Source organism: Danio rerio, chromosome 4 (assembly GCF_049306965.1).
Source record: "Danio rerio strain Tuebingen ecotype United States chromosome 4, GRCz12tu, whole genome shotgun sequence".
Taxonomy (NCBI): Eukaryota; Metazoa; Chordata; class Actinopteri; order Cypriniformes; family Danionidae; genus Danio; species Danio rerio.
This window is the reverse complement of record NC_133179.1, coordinates 60,579,548-60,602,778: the sequence shown is the minus strand read 5'-3', so window position 1 is coordinate 60,602,778 and position 23,231 is coordinate 60,579,548. Positions and strand designations below refer to the sequence as shown.

The window sequence follows — 23,231 nt, the reverse complement described above, 5'->3', positions numbered from 1 at the left end:
CTATACTGCTCAGTGAACATCGTTTTAAGATGTTAGGTCTCTGTCCATCATGGCCATATTCAATTGGCTTCATCATGTGTGGGCTGGCGCAAAATGGCTGCAGTCGTGTCATCCAGGTGGATGCTACACACTGGTGAAGTGGTGGAGGAGAACCCCCCCATTGTGTAAAGTGCTTTGAGTGCCCAGAAAAGCGCTATATAAATGTAAGGAATTATTAGGGGCCAAGTAGAACGCCTTAGCCTCACAGCAAACATTTTGGTCTACAAGCTGTCACTGCCGTCTTCCCATGAGAGTGGCCACAGGCTCTGTGCTGGCGGCCCCAGAAACTCGATTCACTCCAGAGTAGAACCGAACAACTCCGGCAGGGGCAAACCGCGACTGCACTGCACTGAGAGCAACGCAAAAAATTCCTGAACGAGCCAGCCAGGAGTCGAACCTAGAATCTTCTGATCCGTAGTCAGTTATCCATTGCGCCACTGGCCCAGTCCATGTGAACATGGGAGTTCCTTCAAGGCATGCTGTGCTTTGTTGTCATGGCAAGTTGTGGTGTCGATAGGATGCTCTTACACCGAGCATGTGACAGTCCCTCCCAAGAAGAACTGTGATCCAGGCTCTGAGACTTTCTCTTCCCCAGGAGGAGGTTGCAAACGTTAGAGTTATTTTTGTCAGAGCAGCTGCAGCACACCTGGGTGGAGGCCCACAGCTAGACTTGAGGGCAACCTTCAGCCAGACCTTCCCTGGTGGTCTAGTGGTTAGGATTTGGCGCTCTCACTGCCGCGGCCCGGGTTCGATTCCCGGTCAGGGAACTTCCTTTTCACCTCCATGCTGAACTTTGAGCAGTGGTGTACTCATTTGGCGAAGACAAGACAGCGGCTCTGAGCGCAAAAGATGTCCTTCGAGCCGGAGTCGAACTTGCGACCTAAGGATTGCCATCATCCCACCTATAGTCCTCCGCTCTACCAACTGAGCTATCGAAGGCTTACGGGGCAGTTCCACAACCACATCGTATAAGGTAGCTGCAGTCCGACCGCTGGCCAAAAAGGACAGATGCAAAAGCACTCAAGCCTTCCCATAGCGGTAGTCGAACCCTGGCCGCCTGGGTGAAAACCAGGAATCCTAACCGCTAGACCATATGGGAACTGCCACTTTGGAAAGCCAGTCTTGGCACAAACTCCAGTTCATTCTGATCGCTGGCACATCCCTGCTCCGCTTGCACAAGTGCCACTCATACACTTACGCACTCTCTCATACACAGTATGCGCCACTGGCCCAGTCTGCACTGTGTGACATATTTGCCGACATATAACAGAGACTGAAACATTGATCACACTTGTCTGAGGTGGTCATTTTGACTGCAATCTTGTTTTAGGTTGGCACTTTGTTTTTGAATATTGTATGCTTTTCGAATGCGTATCTGTGCTGCAGTAGAACGCCTTAGCCTCACAGCAAACATTTTGGTCTACAAGCTGTCACTGCTGTCTTCCCAGGAGAGTGGCTGTACTGGTTTCTTCTGAAAGTCCTGAGGGATGTACAGGACCAAGACATGAGAGCAGTTGGGGCAGACTTTGAACCCAGGGGAGCGCCCCACAGGCTATGTGCTGGCAGCCCCAGAAACTTGATCCACTCCAAAGTAGAACCAAACAACTCTGGCAGGGGCAAACTGCAACTGCAGTACACTGACTGAGAGCAATAAATCCTAAACGAGCCAGCCAAAAGTTGAATCTAGAATTTTCTGATCAGTTGTCAGACACTTTATCCATTGCGCCACTGGCACACACTGTGCAAGGAGTGGTCATTAGCATGCTGTTTGGAAAGAGGACATGGCCCGGTAAACATGGAGTTCCTTCAACGCATGCTGTGCTTTGTTGTCATGGCAAGTTGTGGTGTCGATAGGATGCTTTTACACAGAGCATGTGACAGTCCCTCCGTAGAAGAACTGTGAACCAGGCTCTGAGACTTTCTCTTCTCCAGGAGGAGGTTGCAAACGTTAGAGTAATTTTTGTCAGAGCAGCTGCAGCACACCTGGGTGGAGGCCCACAGCTAGGCTAGAGGGCAACCTTTAGCCAGGCCTTCCCTGGTGGTCTTGTGGTTAGGACTTAGCGCTCTTACCGCTGTGGCCTGGGTTCAATTCCTGGTCATGGAGCTTCATTTTCACCTCCATGGTAAACTTCGAGCAGTGTTGCTGATGATCTCTTCACGAAAGCAGCTCTGAATGCAAAAGATGTCCTTCGAGCCGCTCTGTAAAACGTAATAAGACACACTCTGGCACAGACATCCAGTCTGCACGCTGGAATACACGCTATTATCTCATGGTTGAGACGCAGCTTCAAAAATTAGTTTCAAACCGGAAGTACAAATTTGCTTGAAATAACGCAAAAACAACCAATTTACACTTTTTAGTGAAATATTTGTGTCCTAATAGTGTTTTTAGCAGTGTGGGACACATATATGACTGTCAACAGCTCAAAAAATGTGTTTTGGAGTTTCGTGACCCTTTAAGGTACAATTGGTAGATAAAATTGTAGTGAGTGGTGTTAGTGAGGCCAGCAGGGGGCGCCCAACCTGCGGTCTGTGTGGGTCCTAATGCCCCAGTATAGTGACGGGGACTCTATACTGCTCAGTGAGCGCCGTCTTTCGGATGAGACGTTAAACTGAGGTCCTGACTCTCTGTGGTTGTTAAAAGTCCCAGGATGTCCTTCGAAAAAGAGTAGGGGTTTAACCCCGGCATCCTGGCCAAATCTGCCCACTGGCCTCTGTCCATCATGGCCTCCTAACCCTCCCCATATCATGATTGGCATATCATCACTCTGTCTCCTCTCCACCAATCAGCTGGTGTGTGGTGTGCGGTCTGGCGCAAAATGGCTGCCGTCGCGTCATCCAGGTGGATGCTGCACACTGGTGGTGGATGAGGAGATTCCCCCCCATTGTGTAAAGCGCTTTGAGTGCCCAGAAAAGCGCTATATAAATGTAACGAATTATTATTATTATTATTAAAATACACAAATGAAAATCTTACTTAGTTTTTCTTTTAACTAAGTATATTTTTTTATGTTTTGTTGTTTTGTCTCAAATTATTTTATGTAGGACACAAATGCCTCAAATGCAGCTTTAACATCATTGGAATAAATTATATTTTAACATATTCAACTGGAAAAGCTAACATATTAAAAAGGAATAATTATTTACAAGGTTACTTTTATATCTGCATTTTTATAAACTAAAGCAGTTTTGTCCCAAACCTTTGAAAAATTGTCCATGTTGTCTTTATATTTTTAGATGCTTCATTTATTGCTGATTTTACTTTATGCTTTCAAAATATGTAATTATGCATTTGAAGTGATATTGTGCTTTTTTGCTACATAGTAGAAGTGAACTAGTTTTGTTTTGTGTTAAAGCCACAATGGCCCTGCATAAAAGTGCTTTACTGAGACCTTATAGGCACATTTTGTGCCTGGACTCAACTTAGTATTAGTGGGACCTTACTATTTTGTTAATTACTAAATGCCCACAGAGCATGCTCACAGGACATACTTCTGATTCAGATAGTATACCTATACTTCGCCCATTGTGGCTATATACACTCCACTTTGTGTGGACTTGCTATGGGCCCAAAGTGAACTTCTGTTTCGAGTGGGCCAGCCCACAGTTTGGTCTAGCGACATTGTATATGTTTTTGGTATAGACATGTTTCTTTGGAAATTTGTGCAGTAATACTGTACACTCAAGTACATGAAGGTGAGCTTTAGCAAACAGCAGAATACATTCAAAACTATTGTATAATAGGCTAAGAGAGACATTAGAAAAGCATATCTTAATTAAGATATAAATTGGATCTCATTGAAATACTGTAGAAATTATCCAAAAGGATTTTTGTGTATTGTACTATAAAACAATCCTATAGGAATGGTTCCAAAATATGATCAAAATTCTAATTGAATTCCTTCAAAGAAATCCTATAAGATGCTACTTTTTTGTCTGTTTGGCGGTGCCACAAAAAAATTCTGTGAAACCGGTCCAATCTACTTTTTGTTCAAGTTGTTTTTTGTTATGTGCGTCAGCAACTCCCTGGAGGCATATTAAAGTTCTCAGGCAGTAAAAACAGCCCAGTGGCCTAATGGATAAGGCACCAGTCTTCGAAGCTGGGGATTGTGGGTTCAAGTCCCACCTGGGTTGTCTTTGATGCAGTTCTTATTAAGTTGGCTATGCAGCACAATCCAGTTGACCTTCAAAAAGCTAGGTTCATACCCTTAGGTCAAAAAGACATGACAATGGAAAACTCTTTAGAGAATCTGTTTTGTCATTAGGTGTACACACCAGATCGTCTGAATGCAATATGGTATAGGAATCCTAAAGTGCTGTTTTCTGAATTATAAGAACTTCCTGAGCCATACAACAGATATGGCAAACGCTAGTATTGGCCCAGTGGCCTAATGGATAAGGAATCAGCCTTCAAACCTGGAGATTGTTTGTTTAAGTCCCATTTGGGTTGTGTTTGTTGCGTTACAAATAAATTGTATGGAAAAAATCCTGACATGTCTCCTCAAAGCTTATGCGTGATGATCCAAGGTCAATAGTTCGCTTCAAATTCTCAGACTTGCTGCACACTTCAATTAAGATTCGTCCAATCTTGCGTGAATTATCCAATCACGTTACGCTCTGGTAATGGAGATCTTGAATTCAAGTACCCGGTGGCTTTCAAATAATGGTCTCATGTTAGGTGGATGATGATGAAATGCAAACAAGAAAATAGCTGCAGAAAGGTTGTGATTTCATGTTAATGAGAGTGGCCTTGTCTGGAATTTGAAACTCAAGACCAGTCTCAAACCATACCCCAGGACCAATGAAACACGAATGTGGATGATTACACAAAGAAAATGTTTGTCCATTAGTTGCAAACATCTTATTTGATGGAATGCAAACTGGCATCGAGATCCCAAAGTGCAGTTTTCCATGCGTTGGCATCTTGTTGAGGGCATACAAGAGCTCCATGACAAAAACTTGGTAACATGGACCAGTGGCCTAAAGGATAGGGCATCAGCCTCTGGAGTTGGCCGTTGTGGGTTCAAGTCCCATCTGGGTTGTCTTTGAAGGTCTCACTTCAAGTTGGGAGCAATGTTTGTTGGATGAAACACAGTAGCTGTGAAAACCTTTTAAAGTTGTGTTTGCATGTCATAAACTTCCTTCATTGTCATCCAGATTAACTGTTATGACTAAAAGGGTAACTAGATACCTAACGCAAATGGCCATTTTGAATCCTGCATGGTGCCTACAGAGAAGAGACTGCGTACAAACACAAAAATGGTGCTTACATTTAAGCTGGTGCGTTGTTCAAGATCCATAAACAAATCTAACAACCGAATCATTGCCACTGCTTTTTGTATGTATAATTGTACAGGTTAGACTAATTCAGATCAGAAATCCACTGTAGGGGATCAACCTACGTTTTAATATCGATCAGGGGTTTATTAGCTCATTTCAATTAATCGGATCCTGAAGATTCTTTTTTGCTGAAGTCGAATCTCCTTCGCCGGCTGGCCTTGGGGAAACACGGTGCTCCTGATTGGGTGGTGACTCGCTTCGATGACGTCTTTGAGAGAGTGCATGTATTGGGTTTAGGAAACATAGTTAGGGCTAGGTGTCTTCCTAAAATGGCACAAATGACAAAAACAGGTTAGCGTTAAAATAAGAGTTTAGGATAGTGGGTCTGTGTCAGCAGGTTGGTTCCTCCCCTTTCCTGGTCACTTGGAGTTGAGGGACTGGAGTTGGCATGGCACAGGTAGGATTTGGATTGATTCTGGGTTCAGCGGCGTGGCAAACGATCAAGACAGCCCTCTTAGGAATTGGAAGGGTTTCATCCACAAGTGCTTGTGTGATGCAGTGGTGACCTGAGGCATCAGGTGTTGAGTTAGCGTCTAACTCTGGTGTTCAGGTACAGTCTATTGAGTCTTTGAAGTTATGGTGCTTACAGTTCTCTGTAAGTGAGGTGAAGAGGTGCTGTTTAGTGAAGTCATTGCTTGTCAGGCAGAATCAGGTTTTCCTTTCCTTTCCCACTTCCGATCCTCTTCCCTTTGTTGGAAGAACTCTTTCAGGATCATTTTCATCAGTTCTTGAGTGTCAAAACATGGTGAGGTTTTCCCTTGTGGGGATTCAGTTGGAGCTTGATCAGCGTGGAATCTTTGTGAGTTCTTTCGTTGACCTCTTGGGCAGGTTGCGTCAAGGTGGTGTTGCTTTATCTTGGAAGTACCACTTGATTCCCACGAGCTTGTCCCCTTTTGGTTTGCAAATGAGGTGGACCTGTTCCACGGTCTCTCCCGGTGACGTTCAGGTGAGTGTTGTCGTCCAGACAGTCCTTTCCAGCGACAGTTCCACTGTTTGGGTCTGGTATCAGCATGACAGTCTCGTTGTCTGTTGTAAGACAACACATTCCACTCACTGGGAGGTAGTTTAGCATTGTCTGGGCCTTGGGCATCCTCAAGGGCCAGATCTTGACTATGAGTGCTGAAGTCATAAACAGCAGGGATTTTGGCAATCTTCTCTGAAGCCGTCTTTTGTTTGACGTAGGCTTTGTGTGCCAAATCTCGTAATTGCTGAGTGTTCATGGTGTGGGGGCATGCAAGAACCCCAAGATGGTGGCTTACCCCAGGATGGAGGTTTCTCAGGAAGAGGATTTTGAAGTTCAGGTCCTCTTCCATCTCAGGTTCATTGCGGGTGCCGAAGTGGGTTCGTCTGAGTCTGCTGTAGTAGGCTTGAGAAGACTCATGGTGACCTTGTTTCGTCTCCAGGGCAACTACAAGTCCTTGTTCAGACTCGATGTCATCAAACTCTCTGATGAGGGCTTCTTGGAGCAGGAGGTAGTCAGTCTTTGTGTGAGCCGGCTGATGGTCCAGGAAGCTGCGCACTTCAGGGCTGGAGGTTGCTCGGAGCAAATACAGTCTATCTTTGTCAGTGACATTGGGTCTCATTTCCAGGTGAAAGTCAATGTCTTGCAGATAGGCGTTAACATCTTGGCTACCTGGCCAATTCGGCGTGAACTTGCCCAGGTTCTTGACTAGCTTGTCAAGGTCTCTGAGGTCCAGGCCACATAGTGATACGTGGCTGTCTGGAACAGAAGGAGATGGTGAGGGTTTTGGCAGTGACCCCTCAGCTTTCTCGTTGTGTGTCAGTTCATATGCATGCTTGAGTTCATCTTTAATGCTGTTGGACTCTTCTTTGATGTAGTCCAGCTGCTGTGTTAGTCGTCTGACCTCTTGTCTGGCTTCACTTAGGTGAGTTTCGAGGGCTTTGATTCTGCTGTCCTTGTCTTGAGAGTCAACATTTACCTCTTCCAGTAGCTGTTCGACATACTCAAGCTTGTTAGCGACATCAGCATGGTCGGCGTTGGCTTGCTCCATTTCTTGGGTAGTGGCAGCTAGAGTTTCTTGAAGTTTATCGATCTCCTCTTTGGCAGCTTGATCAGTCTCATCTGGCTGTTCCGTTCGTTCCTGAGCCTCCAGTTCTAGCTGGTTGATGCGGGTCTGCACATGCGTCAGCTTGTGCTGGAGCTGGGCGAAATGCCTGTCACTTAGCTTGAGGGTGGCGATGAGGACGTGACTCAAAGTACCTGTGATCCAACATGGCCAACAGGGTCTTTAGGGCGAGCCATGTTTGTGGGGGTGAAGGGGAAGACCTATAACCGACACTGACACAGACCTAGGGGAGAGAGAGAGAGAGAGAAAGAGAGAGAGAAAAGAGAACAAAAAGAAAACAAAAACAAATGGCAAACAAAAAGTGTCAGTGTGTAATGTCAGGTGTGAGCTACTGTTGAGTGAGGAATAAACAGGTGGGTGTTGTTCTCTGTGACTGTGATCCTCTAGGGGGCGTGCATCTAACTTGTAGTCTCTGTGGGGACAGTCAGTAAACACACACAGGCTGTTTCTCAATTCCAAGAACGCAGAGAATGGACTTGCGTTCTTGTAGAGTGCGGTCTTGCCAGGTGTCCTCGGAAGAACGAACTCAGGAGAGCGCGAGGGCAGAGAACGCGTCCTTTGTGGAATGGGATGCTGCGTTCTTCCTGATGGTCATGTGACCTTCACGCGTTTTAAATGGAAATTATTTAAACATTACAGCCTTCATACAACGATTTATTGTTTCCCCCCTCTTCAAAATATATACTTTGCATAAAAACATTATAAATATAGTCTGCACAATATAAATAAAACACATTTTAATACGAATTTCATCAAACAAACACCCTTAATGTGTTTATTCCTTTATTAAGATGTTCATGTTAATGTTTACTTACACCGTTTCATTTAGGGAAACTCCTGAGGTAAATAAGTGATATCTCTGAACTTTAATAATAAATCTAAATTAAATGCTGCGCTTCCCACCTCAAGTCGCAATGACTTCTGGGACTTCCAGAGCGAGCTCGCTGCTGAAGTCTGCATCGGTGCGTCCTCGATATCAAGAACACATCCGGGAAGTTTCACGCGTCCTCCGTACTTGCGGTCTTGAGTATTGGAACTGAACTTAGGCAGCTGATGATGACGTTGCACGAGAACACGAGGACGCAAGACCGCTGAAGAACGCATATTGAGAAACAGCCACACACAGTTAGGACAGCTAGAGAACAGAGGAAGAGAAGAAGACTGACAAGGAGTAGAGTGATAAATGGCTACTTCCAGGTTCCTAGAGAGAACAATTCCTTTAGCTTTTGTCAAGCATGAGGTGAAAGGATGCTTCTCTGCTGGAAGTTGGACATGGGGAGCTCTAAACACAGGACTGTGATTGTTATTAAATTTCCTCCGCTGTGAAAGAAAGTACAATAACAATGACAGTATTGGTTTCTTACTCATTAGAATTGACACCATACACCAAGTAGACCACTTTTGGATGCGAATCTCAAATCAAATTTGAAAACACCTGTCTTCTGGTTGACTCGTTTCGTCCTTGATTGGGTAGCGTCCTATGGCGAGAAAGGGTAAAGAGAGAGTCAGATCATTTTAACACGAAATGTTTAGGTTTCACAACATCTGTTAACTGTTTCTAAGGTTCTCTGCTTTCATGATTCACACAGGTACAGTCTCAAAAAGGTAATGGTAGTCAACTCGGAAAAAGACAGTCAAAAGAAAAAATAGAAAGTGGAGCAAGTTTACAAATTACAAAGTTGACAGAGTGGTGGCACTGTTGAGTCAATACATCAAAAGGGGTTGGTTTCTTGTGTTATCAAGATAACTAATTAGCATAAGTAGACAGGAAAATCCTATATTTCCTTCAGGGTTTGGCTAATCGAAGGCTACTGCTCTGGTATGCTGGGTTTAACGATGACTTGAGTTCAGTTGTAGCCACCTACAGGCAACACTGTCTCATTGCATCAACCAAACACCAGGGGGAGCACTGTCCTGTGAGGCAATTTAATACCTGAAGGATAATAAATAAATAACAAAACTTGATTGCAAATTAATTTAAACTAATTCAAATTAGTAATGACATGAAATGATTCAGAAATATGAATCTTATCAATAACCTTGATTAAGAGCTGCTATAATTAAATCAATCAATAATTGCTATAGAAAAAGGAAAAAATTTCCAAATAGCAATAATGTTGGTTAAGGCTAACACTCAATGAGGTTGTCATCAAAGTCATAAACGCAATTATGATTTAATTAATCAGCAAGCATTCCTGCAAATCAGTTATGAGAACAAATCAATTTCAAAATTAATGATGATGGGGAATGCGTGGTATTACTGATGTCATTAAATTTGATCAAAAGTGTTTATTTAAAATTAATCAATAACTGTTATTGAGATAGGGCAGACAAGCATCAATGAACTATTAAATGAAATTAAAATTTCAGAATAGTGATTGTGTTTGTGAAGTCCCAGGACAATAAATGTTATAATTAAATTAATCCGTAAACACTGTGCTTATAAATCAACTTAAAATATCAACAGTCATAGAAAATGGTTGTTCCTATAATGTTGATAAGTTTCAGAAGAGGAAAGCATTAATCATTAATTAAGCATTAAGCATTATCAAAATCAAAAGCGTTATGTTATAGTCATAAACTATAATTCATTGCTAATAAACCAACAACTTATGAGCATTTGAATTAATAAAACAGGCCAGGTTCAGCAGGAAAAGCATTTGACAAATGTGATTAAGCCAGCGATGAGATCGCGTACAATGGGGTTTACTAAATCTGCATTAGTCAAAGCCTTTTCCAAGAAAGGGAGAAAAATGAAAAATGAGGCAAATAGCCTATGAAGAGTGAGAAATCAATATTCAAAATCTCGCTAGCGTGAATTAGGTTGTCACTTCAACTTAACACACTGCATTCAAAACCACAAGGAGAGCGCTACTACACTAACCTTTAATGCTAAATAGCATAGCCATCCCACACACTTCAATGCAACAACGTGAACTTCAGTTAGCTTAGCCTTGTGCTAATGTCTACAGCCGATGCCAGTGCGGAGGACCTATGTTTTAATATCGATCAGGGGTTTATTAGCTCATTTCAATGAATCGGATCCTGAAGATTCGAATCATTGATTCGACTCAATTGAGTCAGATTGAATCAGATTAAAAGATTCACACTTTGTCTACCATTTGTCCTGCAAATAGAACACATCGTATCTTACCAATCTTGTTAATATTATTTACGTGGCCAACGATAATAACATAACACAGTATTGGGTTAACTTAAGCAAGGTAACAAGATCTACAGCTCAAGGCAATGACTTAGAAGCACATAAACAAGAACACAGTTCTTACAAAATGAGCACAAAGATTTATTGAGCTACACTACGATACATGAAACTAACTACGTAATAAGCAAACAACAAACAAACGCACACACACATTCACACATACACACAGAGGCAGTTCAGAGGATGCAATATGAGTTGACAACGTCCCAAATTAATTCTAATACTTCTTGCAAGATCTTAGAATAACACCTGAGAAACCACAAAAGCAGAGATATGGCTTATCTTTAACTGCTTAAGATCAATCTGCACAAGATCAGCTAGAGACAACATTAGTTTGTGTTACTTGCGCCCTTTTTGCTGAAGTCGAATCTCCCTCGCCGGCTGGCCTTGGGGAAACAAGGTGCTCCTGATTGGGTGGTGACTCACTTCGATGACGTCTTTGGGATTCACACGCTCCAGAATGGCTGTTGTCCTGGGTTACCGAGGTGACAGACTGCCGAGAGTCGGTTTGCGGAAGTTCGTACAGTTTCGGCGGTCCCGAAACTTTGTATGGAAATTCGTGGTGACCCAATCGCGTGGCGGCGCAGTGTCCGGGCAGGCGAAAGGGGGCAGAGAGCAAAAGCATGTGCAAGCCGGCTAATGCAAAAAGCAAAGTTTCTTTGTTGCAGGGCGTTTTTAAGTGACCTGGTCTGGTTCGTCCCCATGGCACTGTCTGCCAATAAGCAGCTGCCATGAAGGGTGGGCCACACCCCGTACTGACGTAGGAAGGGTCAATAATTAACAGACTGCATGTAGATTTCACGTGGTAGAACTCTTGCAAGATTGAAACTATCTTACATCAAACGGTATAAGATGAATACTGTTTGTACTACTAGTTTTTCATTTACACCAACGTATTGCAAATGTCACTAGCTTTCGTTCAATACTAGACATCATACATTTCAGACACATACAGAACATTTTACTTTGTTATAAGGGTTAAAACAACACATTGATTAACCTGGTTGATTGGAATATACAGCATATGAGGAACATTATGGCATATTATTCAAAGATACATCTGCCTTATCCTCAAAAATTGGCAGAGTCGAAATAGCACTATGGTGCAAAGTGTCTTTATTTACAGTGCTCAGTAGAAAAATTCCCCAAAAATAATAACCAGCAAAACAAAACAAAAAAAAATATATTTACAAGACAAGTAGCACTTGGCTATCGTTTTCTTTCTGCAAATAAAGAAATCCAATAATCAACTTACTTCTCCACACCACTCTACAACCTTACTCCTACACCCCACACCATACTGTGCTCACTCTGCCCTTTATATAGCAGGGGAGACTGGTATGGAATGGCTCATATCATCACAGCAGGTAAGTATCAAATAACTATATCTATAAATATTTCATTGATCAACATTTTAATTATATGTATACACTACATTTGCATACTATACAATTTTACCCCATAACTAATTATTTTTATATTTTCCAGTTTTTATAAACCACTTTTGTTTTATTGTCCCGGACAATCTTTCTCCCCCATACATACAACAAATAGGATCTCCGGCCGGCCGTCCCTTTTGCCCATGCGCAGTACACGCTTGAGCATAAAATGAACGCGTTAGGCTTTTTGGCCCTTTTGGCATTCCATAGCCATCATGGCGCAGCCCGGAAGATCAGCGAGACGAGACAAACACAAACACAGTTGAACAACAGGTAAGTGAATATGCTTCATGTAAGTGTTATGTATGCTTTGTAATAACGGATCGGATGTATTTTGGGATTATTAACTAGAAATGTGTGCGTGTTTGTCTGTATGTATGCGTTCCGGCAGCAGCGCGACTCCAGTGTGCACCCTGTGATCGGCTGATGGTGAGTATGGAGTACAGTGTTTTAATGGATGCGTGTGAAGGAAAAAAGTTTATATGTAGTTCTGCCACAGGCCAGTGACAATCTCCTTTGTCACAGCAACTAACATACATTTCCTGACTCCAGCATATATACACCACCGATCTTAACAGGTGGAGTTTTGGTGTAACGTCACTTGTCAGTCATTGTTCAGTCCTCCATTGGCCGCACCTTGGACATACTTCCTCTTTTTCTACGAATTATCTGCCCAACAACAAAGTATACATCTTTCTGTGTTCTGTGTTCAGTTTTAACACCTCTCTTCAGACAGGAAGTTTCTGCAGAGCTGAATTTAATTTTGGACCCCCATCTATCTACTTCTGCAAAAATGCTAATTAGTAGGGATGTAACGGTATCAGAATTTCACGGTTCGGTAATACCTCGGTATGAATGTCACGGTACGGTATTTATTGAATCATTTACAGGAAAAAAAAAACTTTTGAAAATACTCCAAAAAAGTGCCAAAAGTGTCAATGACATACAAATTAGCCATCTATCTGTAAGCTTTGAAACACTAACTTCAATTTTAATAACAAAAAATTATTAAACCATGTAAAAAAATAAAGTTTCAATTTAGTGTTGTTGAAAACTCACTACATTCAACATTTAATCACTCACTCACTTAGATAGAGATGGGTTTAAAGGAAAATTATCATATAAATATAATCTGGTAAAAGCTGGTATATCTGGGTATTTACAATGTCCCCTGCAACAGAAAAAAACCCTCTCATTTGGGACTGAGGTTTCTGGGACAAGAGAGATATGACTTGGCCCAGGTTGACAGCAGTGGGGTAACGTTGTGCATTGTCTTTCCCCCACTTGAGAAGACAAACCATGAGTGAGATAGAGATCTCTTTGCGGTACAAGCCAATGTCTGCATCAATCTGAACAGTGTGCTGTGTTTCTGCAGTCCCCATGACTGCTATTAGTCGTATTCCCCAACTTGCAGGCACGTGCACACATAGGGCTCAACCTGTGCAGTGCCCATGCCCTTTTTAGTCTTGGATAGAAAATGCCCTTCCAAAACGATCAAAAGTGCCCCCGCGACGCGACACAACCTCCGTCCAATCCAGCCCTTCAGTAGGCGCGCGACAACACCTCTCTTGAATATGCGTGCTCAACCCCCCCTCGGCGCTTTACAATATGCGCGCCACAACACAGCTGATCAGAACGCGCGCGACAGCACCGCTATTCAGCACGCGCGCGGCGACAACACCCGCTTTAGGTTCGATCATTTCCATCTTTTTTTCATCTCCGCTACTAGCAGCACACTCCATTTCCGCATTACTGGATCTGTAGCGACAACAGACCGCAAAGGATTATGGCCACGCCTGGGCTGATGGGAAATGTAGTTTTAGCTACGTCCCGTTCGCTTCATTCGCCTGAGCAAATTTTCTCAGAAGACCTATAGTTTTACCGAGTCATGCGACTTCGGTAATATCGAAAAAAATTAATATTGCGGTATGACGGTATTTACAATACCGTTACATCCCTACTAATTAGTATGCACAGCACTCACCCACAACATTAGAAGTTCAGTTAATATATGACCCTTACATGACCAATACCAATAAGTGTTTGATTAAAAGAAAAAAAGACAAAAATAATAAAAAACTGATTGCTATTTTACGACACAACCTACCCCAACTCTTAACCCAACCTCACAGTAACAAACCTCCATGTGAGTTTCATTGATTCAATGTCTTGTACATGGCACAGAATACAACCTATTGCAGTTTATTAAAATCACACCTACCCCAGCCCTAGGCCCAACCTCACAGTAACCCGCTATGTTTTATTCAATTTTACACCTACCCCAACCCTAAACGCAACCTCAGAGTAAGCAGTTTTAATTTTTTTTATTTTTATGAATGTCTACTACAGCTACATCAATCGCAAACCCAGCCTACGTGTGGCATAACTGCCGACCCCTTAGAGGTCATCCAGCCAACTTGCAGTGTAATCTCCTCCACTTGTAGGTCTCTGAGCTGCAGCAACACCTAAGTGCTCTGACACAGAGACACAAAAGACTTTTAACTTCCTCTTGGAGAGGAGAGAGTCTCCAACCCTGGATCTCAGGTCTTCTATGGAGGGACTGTCAGGAATCCTGTAAGAGCATCCCCTCCACACAACCTCTTGCCATAAAAAACAAAGCAGAATGTGTGGTGAAGGAACTCCGGGTTGACAGAGCCTTTTCCTTGCTTCAAGCAATGTGCTAACAAGGTGCTGAACAGAGTGGCACAAAGGATAGCGCTTATGACTATGGATCAGAAGATTCTCAGTTACGGAAACCAAGAAACTGTGTATGAGAGAATGCGTAAGTGTATGAGTGGCACTTGTTCAAGCGGAGCAGGGACGTGTCAGCGATCAGAAAGAACTGGAGTTTGTGCCAAGACTGGGTTTCAAAAGTGGCAATTTCCATATGGTCTAGCAGTCAGGATTCCTGATTTTCACCCAAGGGACCCGGGTTCGACTCCCGGTATGGGAAGGCTTAAGTACTTTTGCTCCTGTCCTTTTTGGCCAGCGGTCGGACTGCAGCTACCCTATAGGGTGTGGTTGTGGAACTGCTACGTAAGACTTCGATAGCTCAGTTGGTAGAGTGGAGGACTCTTAGGTCGCAGGTTCGATTCCAGCTCAAAGGATGTCTTTTGTGCTCAGAGCTGCTTTCTTGCCTTTGCAAAGATATCATCGGCACCACTGCTCGAAGTTCACCATGGAGGTGAAAAGGAAGTTCCCTGACCAGGAATCGAACTCGGGCCGCGGCGGTGAGAGCGCCGAATCCTAACTACTAGAGAACCAGGCTAGACCATCAAGCCTAGCTGTGGGCTTCCACCCAGGTGTGCTGCAGCTGCTCTGACAAAAATAACTCTAACATTTGCAACCTCCTCCTGGAGAAGAGAAAGTCTCAGAGCCTGGATCACAGTTCTTCTTGGGAGGGACTGTCACATGCTCTGTGTTAGAGCATCCTATCGACACCACAACTTGCCATGACAAGAAAGCACAGCAAGCGTTGAAGGAACTGCATGTTGACCGAGCCGTGTCCTCTTTCCAAGCAGCAAGCTAATGAGCACTGCAGACGCACACTGGGCCAGTGGCGCATACTGCCACCTGTAATTCGTGGTTATTCTTGGTTACACCGGCCAATCACGGTCCGAGTTGGAACCAAGATTTTTTTAAATTCTTGGTTACGGCAGCCAATCATGTTCCGAGTTACAATGAACGCTATGGCCAATCAGAGCCCTTATAACATTCATGATTTGTACTGTATTAACAGATTTCGTTGTGGATTAATTCGGACAACAATTACAAAGTAAGTATTTTTATAACAAGTTGGTTTAAATGAATAACCATTACAGTAACATTAATTACAACAACACAATTATTATATGATTGTTATAGATGTTATATGACGTTGTTTGTTAAGATTAATGTTAGCCGAACAAGCACACTGTACAGTTTTACTACAAACATTTTAAAGCAGTTATTATACATTACTTCACTTTATATTGTCATTTACAACCATAGTTACAATAATGCCCGTGCATTGTTCTCACACATTAATGAATCACTTCACTAATAATAAATATAAGGCTCAATTCATCAGTCATTAATTATAAACAAATAGTATAATAACGCTCACATATCACTACATCACTCATCATAAACTTATCTAATAATGCTCACGCATAATACATCACTAATCATAAAGCATAAAACAATATGGATCACGCATGATTGCATCACTAATAATAAACCAATAATATAAGGGTCACAATTTAATCCATCACTAATAATAATAACATTATTATTAGTGATGGATTGATGTGTGACCCTTATATTGTTGGTTTATTATTAGTGATGCATTCATGCATGATCCATATTAATTAATTAATAACTGCATTAAAATGTTTGTAGTAAAACTTTAAAGAGTGCTTGGTCGGCTAACATTAATCTTACCAAATAACGTTATAAAACATCTATAACAATCATATAATAATTATGTTGTAGTAATTAACGTTACTGTAATGGTTATTCATTTAAACCACCTTGTTAAAAAAATACTTTGCAATTGGTGTCCGAATTAATCCGTGACGAAATCTTTTATTACAGTACAAATCATGGATGGTATAAAGGCTCTGATTGGCCATAGCGTTCATTGTAACTCGGAACACGATTGGCTGCCTTAACCAAGAATAGGGTGAATCTTGGTTCCAGCTCACAAAGTGATTGGCCGGTGTGACCAAGAATAACCACGACTTACAGGTGGCAGTATGAGCTAACCGGCCACTTACTGCCAAGCTTAATAAAAGTCTTCCAGTTGGTGCTGCACGGGCTAGAGAAAAAAAAATTAAAAAAAAAAAAAAAATTAGAAAACGGCCTTGCCAGAAAGTAGCAGGATGTCAATACAAGGCGGTGGCAATGTGCATTGATTTCTGAGTGACTCGTCATTCGGCATGCAGGGCTCCTCACACGTTTACTGGAGCAGGACCAGGTAGGGCCTTCAGTCACCTGCCCCTTGTGCACAAAGTAGAACAACAGCACTGTTTTGCCAAAACCTGGGATCGAACCAGGTACCTTTAGATCTTAAGTCTAACGCTCTCCCAACTGAGCTATTTCGGCTTCCCTTTCACAAGTATCCTGCAGCATTCATGTCTGTGAGACTAAGCAGAATCCTGAAATGTTTGCTAAAAAGCTCAGAGTAACTGTCATTTTCCGGCCTTCAAGAGATAAGAATGCTATTCCAGCTTTTTTTGTGCGGTGCTGGTAAAAAAACAGGGTCCCACCGAAATTTGAACTCGGATCGCTGGATTCAGAGTCCAGAGTGCTAACCATTACACCATGGAACTTCAAGTCTTCTGATTGGTGCTGCCCGGGCTAAAGAGAAAAAAATGTAAAAAAATAAAATAAATAAATAAAAAAAAACGGCCTTGCCAGAAAGTAGCAGAATGTCAATACAAGGCAGTGCCAATGTGCATTGATTTCTGAGTAACTCGTCATTCGGCATGCAGGGCTCCTCAGAGGTTTACTGGAGCAGGACCAGGTAGGGCCTTCAAAAGAAAAGCGCACTATTTCAGGCATTTTGACGACTAAACGGCAGGCAGGGCAAAGAGGCCACCACAGAGCAAATGTGATCTTTTTTTTCTATTTTGACCACGTCAAAAATCGCTAATTTTTAATTGCTCTGAGGGGAATTGGCTCAAATGGTTAAGCTCTCGCTTTGCATGCGAGAAGTAACGGGAACAATGACTGCATTCTCCACCTCTGTTTTCATGCCTTTTTACATTGGCTTTTATTGCAAAGCTGGTGGCACCTTGAGGATTTAAAGCGAAACTACTTACGTCAGCTTTGCCGGTTTCCGTGTAGTACATATCATTACAACCCTTCAGAAGCCCTATCAAGTCAAAGTTTTCATTTATTCAGCAGCGTGTCCGCAGTGGGACATCAAAGCGCTAAATACATAGCCTTATAGAGTGCTGTCGATCAGGCCATTGGAATCATCGCCAGAAGCAACGTGACCATCTGGGAGGAATATAGCGTTTTGGTCAAGCGGAAGCAGGTGGACTTAAGGGTGAAGCAGCTAGGCTTTTTGGGTGACTTTCAGTCACCTGACCCTTGTGCACAAAATAGAACAACATCACTGTTTTGCCGAAACCCAGGATCGAACCAGGGACCTTTAGATCTTCAGTCTAACGCTCTCCCAACTGAGCTATTTCAGCTGCCGTTTCATAGTTTTTCTGCAGCATAGACGTGTGTAAGACCGAGCAGAGCCCTTAAATGCATCTGAGGCCTAAGAGAGTAAGAGCTTGGCCAGTACAGGGATCGAATCCACAACCTTGCCGTTATTAGCACCATAGTCTAACCAGCTGAGCTAACCGGCCACTTCCTGCCTAAAGCACTAGAAAGCCCAGAGTAACTGTCATTCCCTGGCCTTCAAGAGGTTAACATTCTATTCCAGCTTTTTTTGTGCGGTGCTGGCAAAATAACAGGTCCCACTGAAATTTGAACTCAGATCGCTGGATTCAGAGTCCAGAGTGGTCACCATTACACCATGGAACCTCAAGCTTGTTGTGTGGTGCTGTCAGAGCTGTAGGGAATGAATTAAAAAAAAAACAGCCTTGCAGGAAAGTAGCAGAATGTCAATCCAAGGTGGTGCCAATGTGCATTGATTTCTGAGTAACTGAGTCATTCTGAGTCATTCGGCATGCAGGGCTCCTCACACGTTTACTGGAGCAGGAATAGGTAGGGCCTTCAAAAGAAAAGCGCGCTATTCCAGGCAATTTGACGACTAAACGGCGGGCAGGGCAAAGAGGCCACCACAGAGCAGATGTGATCTTTTATTTTTTATTTTTGACCACACCAAAAACTACCGATTTTAATTTTTCCAAGGGGAATTAGCTCAAATGGTAGAGCGCTCGCTTAGCATAGGAAGGGGTCCAATCATCTCGCTCACTCGCAAGCGAACAAGCCGCAAAAAAATGGAAAAATGCGACAAATTTCGCTTGCAGTAGTGTTCGTGGCTTTGTGACTGTGCATAATGTGGTATTTTGGTTGCATATTGCATGTCCCTCTAAATGTCATTTTTTGCGTGCTGGATTCGAACACACAATCTGTGTAACACAATATCCAATCAGTGTCGGTTTCAGCGGAGCCAATCAGCTGCGCTCTTATTGAAATTTTATTGACGTAACACAGGCAATTATATTGATATTACTATTATTATGTGGATATTGTTCTTAAAAAGCATATTACGTTAATTAAAAATGAATGAAAATGTTTCACTTAAACATATGTATGCATGTTTATGTATATATAAGTATATTATATATATTTATGTATTAATATATAAATATATACTATACTATATATATATATATATATATATATATATAATATATATGTATATATTAATATATGTTATATTTCTTTATGTAATAACTTTAAATGAATGCACACAAAAACAAGTAATATGCAAAATGGTTTATTAAAATGAATACAAATATTAAAATCGCAAAACAATTTAAAAAATGTAAAAAACAAAATAAAAAACATATCTTAATATATAAACTATATAATATACAATAAATAAAAACAATACAATATATATTTATTTATTATGCACATATAATATATTAAAACAATACTATTTATAAATATATTTATTTATTACACACATTATATAAAAACAACTCTTTATATATATATATTTATTTTTATATACACAATATATTAAACAATAATATAAATAAATAAAACGCAAGAGTGGGGGCACATAATATATAAAATATAGTATTTAAGCAATGTATAAAATGTTATTTTTTAAAGAAATATAAATATATTTTTACATAAAATACACACAAATATTAAATAAGTACACACAAGACAAAATAAGAGTGGGCCTATAAGTGCCACTTTAAAATGCTAAATATTAACACACAATAATTAAATAAAATGAGAGAGAGAGAGAGCACCCATGTAACATTTACAAAAATATATACAGCAATTTGTCCTTTATTCTGAAGCTGGAGTTTGTCCTTTATTTTGCTGGCGCTGTTCTGCCAACCAGTTCTCTAAGGATTTGCCATTTGAAATTTGCAGGCAAAATGTGGCATTACCAAATCGGCTATGGCCAACCTCCTTAGTCTTTGGTTGCCCACATTTGCTGCAAACATTAAAAGTAACTGCACGCACATACTTCCTTTTGTGGACTCTACTTTCCTTCTCCTGTTCCCGTGCAGGTGCAGGTGCAGGTGGAGGAACAGCAGGTGCAGGTGGAGGAACAGCAGGTGCAGGTGGAGCAGGTGCAGGTAGAGGAACAGCAGGTGCAGGTGAAGCTGGGACTGCACTGGATGTTGGTGCATCAAATGATGGAATCACCATTGACACACTCATGTCTGGGTTAAAAACAAGTGTGCCAAACAATGATCCAGGTCCTGAAATGGGCTGCACAACACCTGGTGCTGTGGGGGGTGGTGCAATGGGGCACACCGTGCTGGGGGTCGGTGGAAAGGAGCACACCGTGGTGGGGGCAGACACAATGGGGCGCACCGTGGTGGGGGCCGGCGCAATAGGGCGCACTGTGGTGGAGGCTGGTATGATGGGGAACACTGTGGTGGAGGCTGGCGAGGTGGGGCGCACTGGGGTGAAGGTCGGTGTGACAAGGCACACCATGGTAGGGGCCGGTGCAATGTGGCAGACTGTGGTGGGGGTTGGCGCGATGGGGCATTCCGTCATGGGGGCCGGTGGAAAGGAGCACACCGTGGTGGCATCCGGCAGGAAGGAGCAAACTGTGGTGGTTGCAGAAGCAGACTTTCGACCAGGTCGAAGAAGAGGTGCCTGTCCTTTTTTATTTGGAGGAAAGACAAACTGGTGTTTGGGGCCTGATGTTGATGGTGCCTCGTCCAATTTTTCCCTCGGCAAAGGAAGCTGCGTATCTGCCACAGCAATTGGATCAAGTGGAGTCAGTCCCTGAGTGAGTACACTCATTTCCTGATCCTTTTGCCTCCGTTGAAACCTGATTATAAATGATATGTATTATTCATATATATTAATTTAGAAGTATTCAGGTAATTTAAAGAAAATAATGTGCTTTGGTTACCACTGAATAAGCGTCTTCTGGTTTAGCTCAAAAAGCTGGATCACTGTTTTATCCATCAGCCTGCGACTGCCAAGCACCAGATCCCGGATGTGGTGGTAATCGGTCAGTATTTTTGACCACCTGGGCGTGCGAACACCAGCCTTCTTGGAAGTGGACTTGTGTACGGCACACAGCTTTGTACAAATGGCCTCAACCAAGCGGCTGGTGCTAGGCCACTGTGCTGGACCCCCAGGATGTCCAATCAGACAGCGCTTGACGCTCTCCACACCTGGAGTGACTCCGGAGCGATTCGGTGCCTTAAAGCGCCCATGTGTCAGCTGAGGCTGATGTCGAGGCTGGTAGTTGATGCGCTGTTTATCAACATCCAGGAGAGCTGTCCACAGCTGGATGGCCTCTGTCACCTGCAGGTCAGTGAGGTAAGGAGCCACACGAAGACCTACCAAATAAGCAGCCAGATCCTGGACCTTGTCCCACCCAGCAATGCCATCAGGTCCAATGACAACTCCCTGGTAAATACAGAATAAATTTAGTATATGTGGAATAAAAAAAGACTAAATAAAATTAAGTTCCTAATATATCTTACCTGAGCCTCAACAGAGAGACTGTCTCCAGACTTGGATGGCTCTAACGGCACTGAGGGGGCTGGGCTAGGAAGCTGTCCTTCTCCACCAGCTGATGTGGACGGCTCAGCCAGTGATGCTGGGGACTGAGGCAGAGGCGAAGATGAGGGGCTGTTTCTGAGATCACAGCAGGGGTCATCCTCATACAGCACTGGAACTGTGATGTCCTCCATGATCTCCTCCTCAAACCCATCATCTTGTAGATCCTCGTCATGTACTTCCTCCACCAGCCTGTCTTCCTCCTCTGGGTTCTGGAGCACCGGAGTCAGGGTTTTGCCGGTCTGGCTGTAAAGGTGCTCCATTCCCAGCAATTCACCTTAAAAAAATAAAACAATAAAAAAAATATATTAAATAAAACTAATGATAAAATAAACATTTAGATTACCATTTTGTGTAGTACATTAAAAGCGTAATGAATAACTTCCATAACAACTAATTAATGGATTTCTTGCCTGTATATGCTCCAGGAGGGTGATAGCGGTTATCCCAGGGCTTGCGTCCTGAGACATATCTTTTGGTGGACAATGAGCATTGTGTTTTTTCTCTCTCTCTCCCTGCAGGTAACTGTGTCCACCTGGTAGCAATCATTGGATCTTTCTAGAGAGGAGAGAGAGTATTTAACCTGAGCTGCACTTCAAACCAGTGTTGGTGGTGTCAAGTGCAGTGGCTGAGCTTTTCTCCAAATTCAGACCTGACTCATGAGGTGAACGGATCAATTCTTTTTCCGGCTCTAAATGCGTATGATTGGCCCATGAGGAACGAATGACTCAAACCCGATAGAGGACTCGAGAGATGAACAGATCAATTCTTTTTTTCGGCTCTAAACGCGTATTATTGGCCCGTGAGGAACGAATGGCTCAGACCCGATAGAGGACTCGAGAGATGAACGGATCAAATATTTTTCCTGCTCTAAACGCGTATGATTGGCCCGTAATGAACGAGTGACTCAGACCCAATAGAGGACTCGAGAGGTGAACGGATCAAATCTTTTTCGGCTCTAAACACATATGATTGGTTTCTGCCTTTCCGCGATGAACGACACGAAATGTGATGAAAACTTGAAATAACGATACCACCTGCACAAATGTACGCACGCGCAAATTAACAAATCACTCCCTGAGAGGACTTGTAGTTCCCAAATCATATTGAAGATTCGTTTAAAATGAACGAAATGTTCATGATCGACCCATTACTAAACCTGGTTAGATACCTGCTCCAGTCGGGGATTGAACCTTGTAATCTACCCAAAGTGTTATTTATGGACATATTTCTTGAACCAGTACTGTTATATATGCATTGAGTAGTTTCTGGTGGGGAAAAAATACAAAATATAACCTTAATTTCGCTTCTTTCTTTCTCAATTTCTCAAATTTTCTTATTTTTCTTGTGCTTTTTTCTTCCCCTTCCAAAACAGACTATTGT

The 23,231-nt window shown here is 42.5% G+C and overlaps 1 protein-coding gene and 5 non-coding genes across 6 annotated transcripts; 2 read left to right on the top strand and 4 right to left on the bottom strand.

The window, feature by feature from the left end:
* The first annotated feature begins 734 nt into the window (after positions 1-734).
* Positions 735-806, top strand: trnae-cuc (transfer RNA glutamic acid (anticodon CUC)). The gene has a single exon. It is a non-coding gene; the product is annotated as a tRNA-Glu (tRNA).
* Positions 807-891: 85 nt separating this feature from the next.
* trnay-aua (transfer RNA tyrosine (anticodon AUA)) lies at positions 892-978 on the bottom strand. Its single transcript is given in 2 exon segments — positions 892-927; positions 942-978. It is a non-coding gene; the product is annotated as a tRNA-Tyr (tRNA).
* A 3,122-nt stretch (positions 979-4,100) lies between these two features.
* trnar-ucg (transfer RNA arginine (anticodon UCG)) lies at positions 4,101-4,173 on the top strand. Its single transcript has one exon. It is a non-coding gene; the product is annotated as a tRNA-Arg (tRNA).
* A 12,967-nt stretch (positions 4,174-17,140) lies between these two features.
* On the bottom strand, positions 17,141-17,213 carry trnal-uaa (transfer RNA leucine (anticodon UAA)). The gene has a single exon. It is a non-coding gene; the product is annotated as a tRNA-Leu (tRNA).
* Positions 17,214-18,237: 1,024 nt separating this feature from the next.
* Positions 18,238-18,310, bottom strand: trnaf-gaa (transfer RNA phenylalanine (anticodon GAA)). Its single transcript has one exon. It is a non-coding gene; the product is annotated as a tRNA-Phe (tRNA).
* A 1,741-nt stretch (positions 18,311-20,051) lies between these two features.
* LOC141381988 (uncharacterized) lies at positions 20,052-21,982 on the bottom strand. Its single transcript, XM_073949093.1, has 3 exons — positions 21,773-21,982; positions 21,190-21,695; positions 20,052-21,105 (listed from the first exon to the last, which is right to left on the bottom strand). The coding sequence occupies exons 1-3, from the start codon at positions 21,980-21,982 to the stop codon at positions 20,103-20,105; spliced, it is 1,719 nt and encodes a 572-aa protein (XP_073805194.1). The 3' UTR covers positions 20,052-20,102.
* Between the last annotated feature and the right edge of the window lie 1,249 nt (positions 21,983-23,231).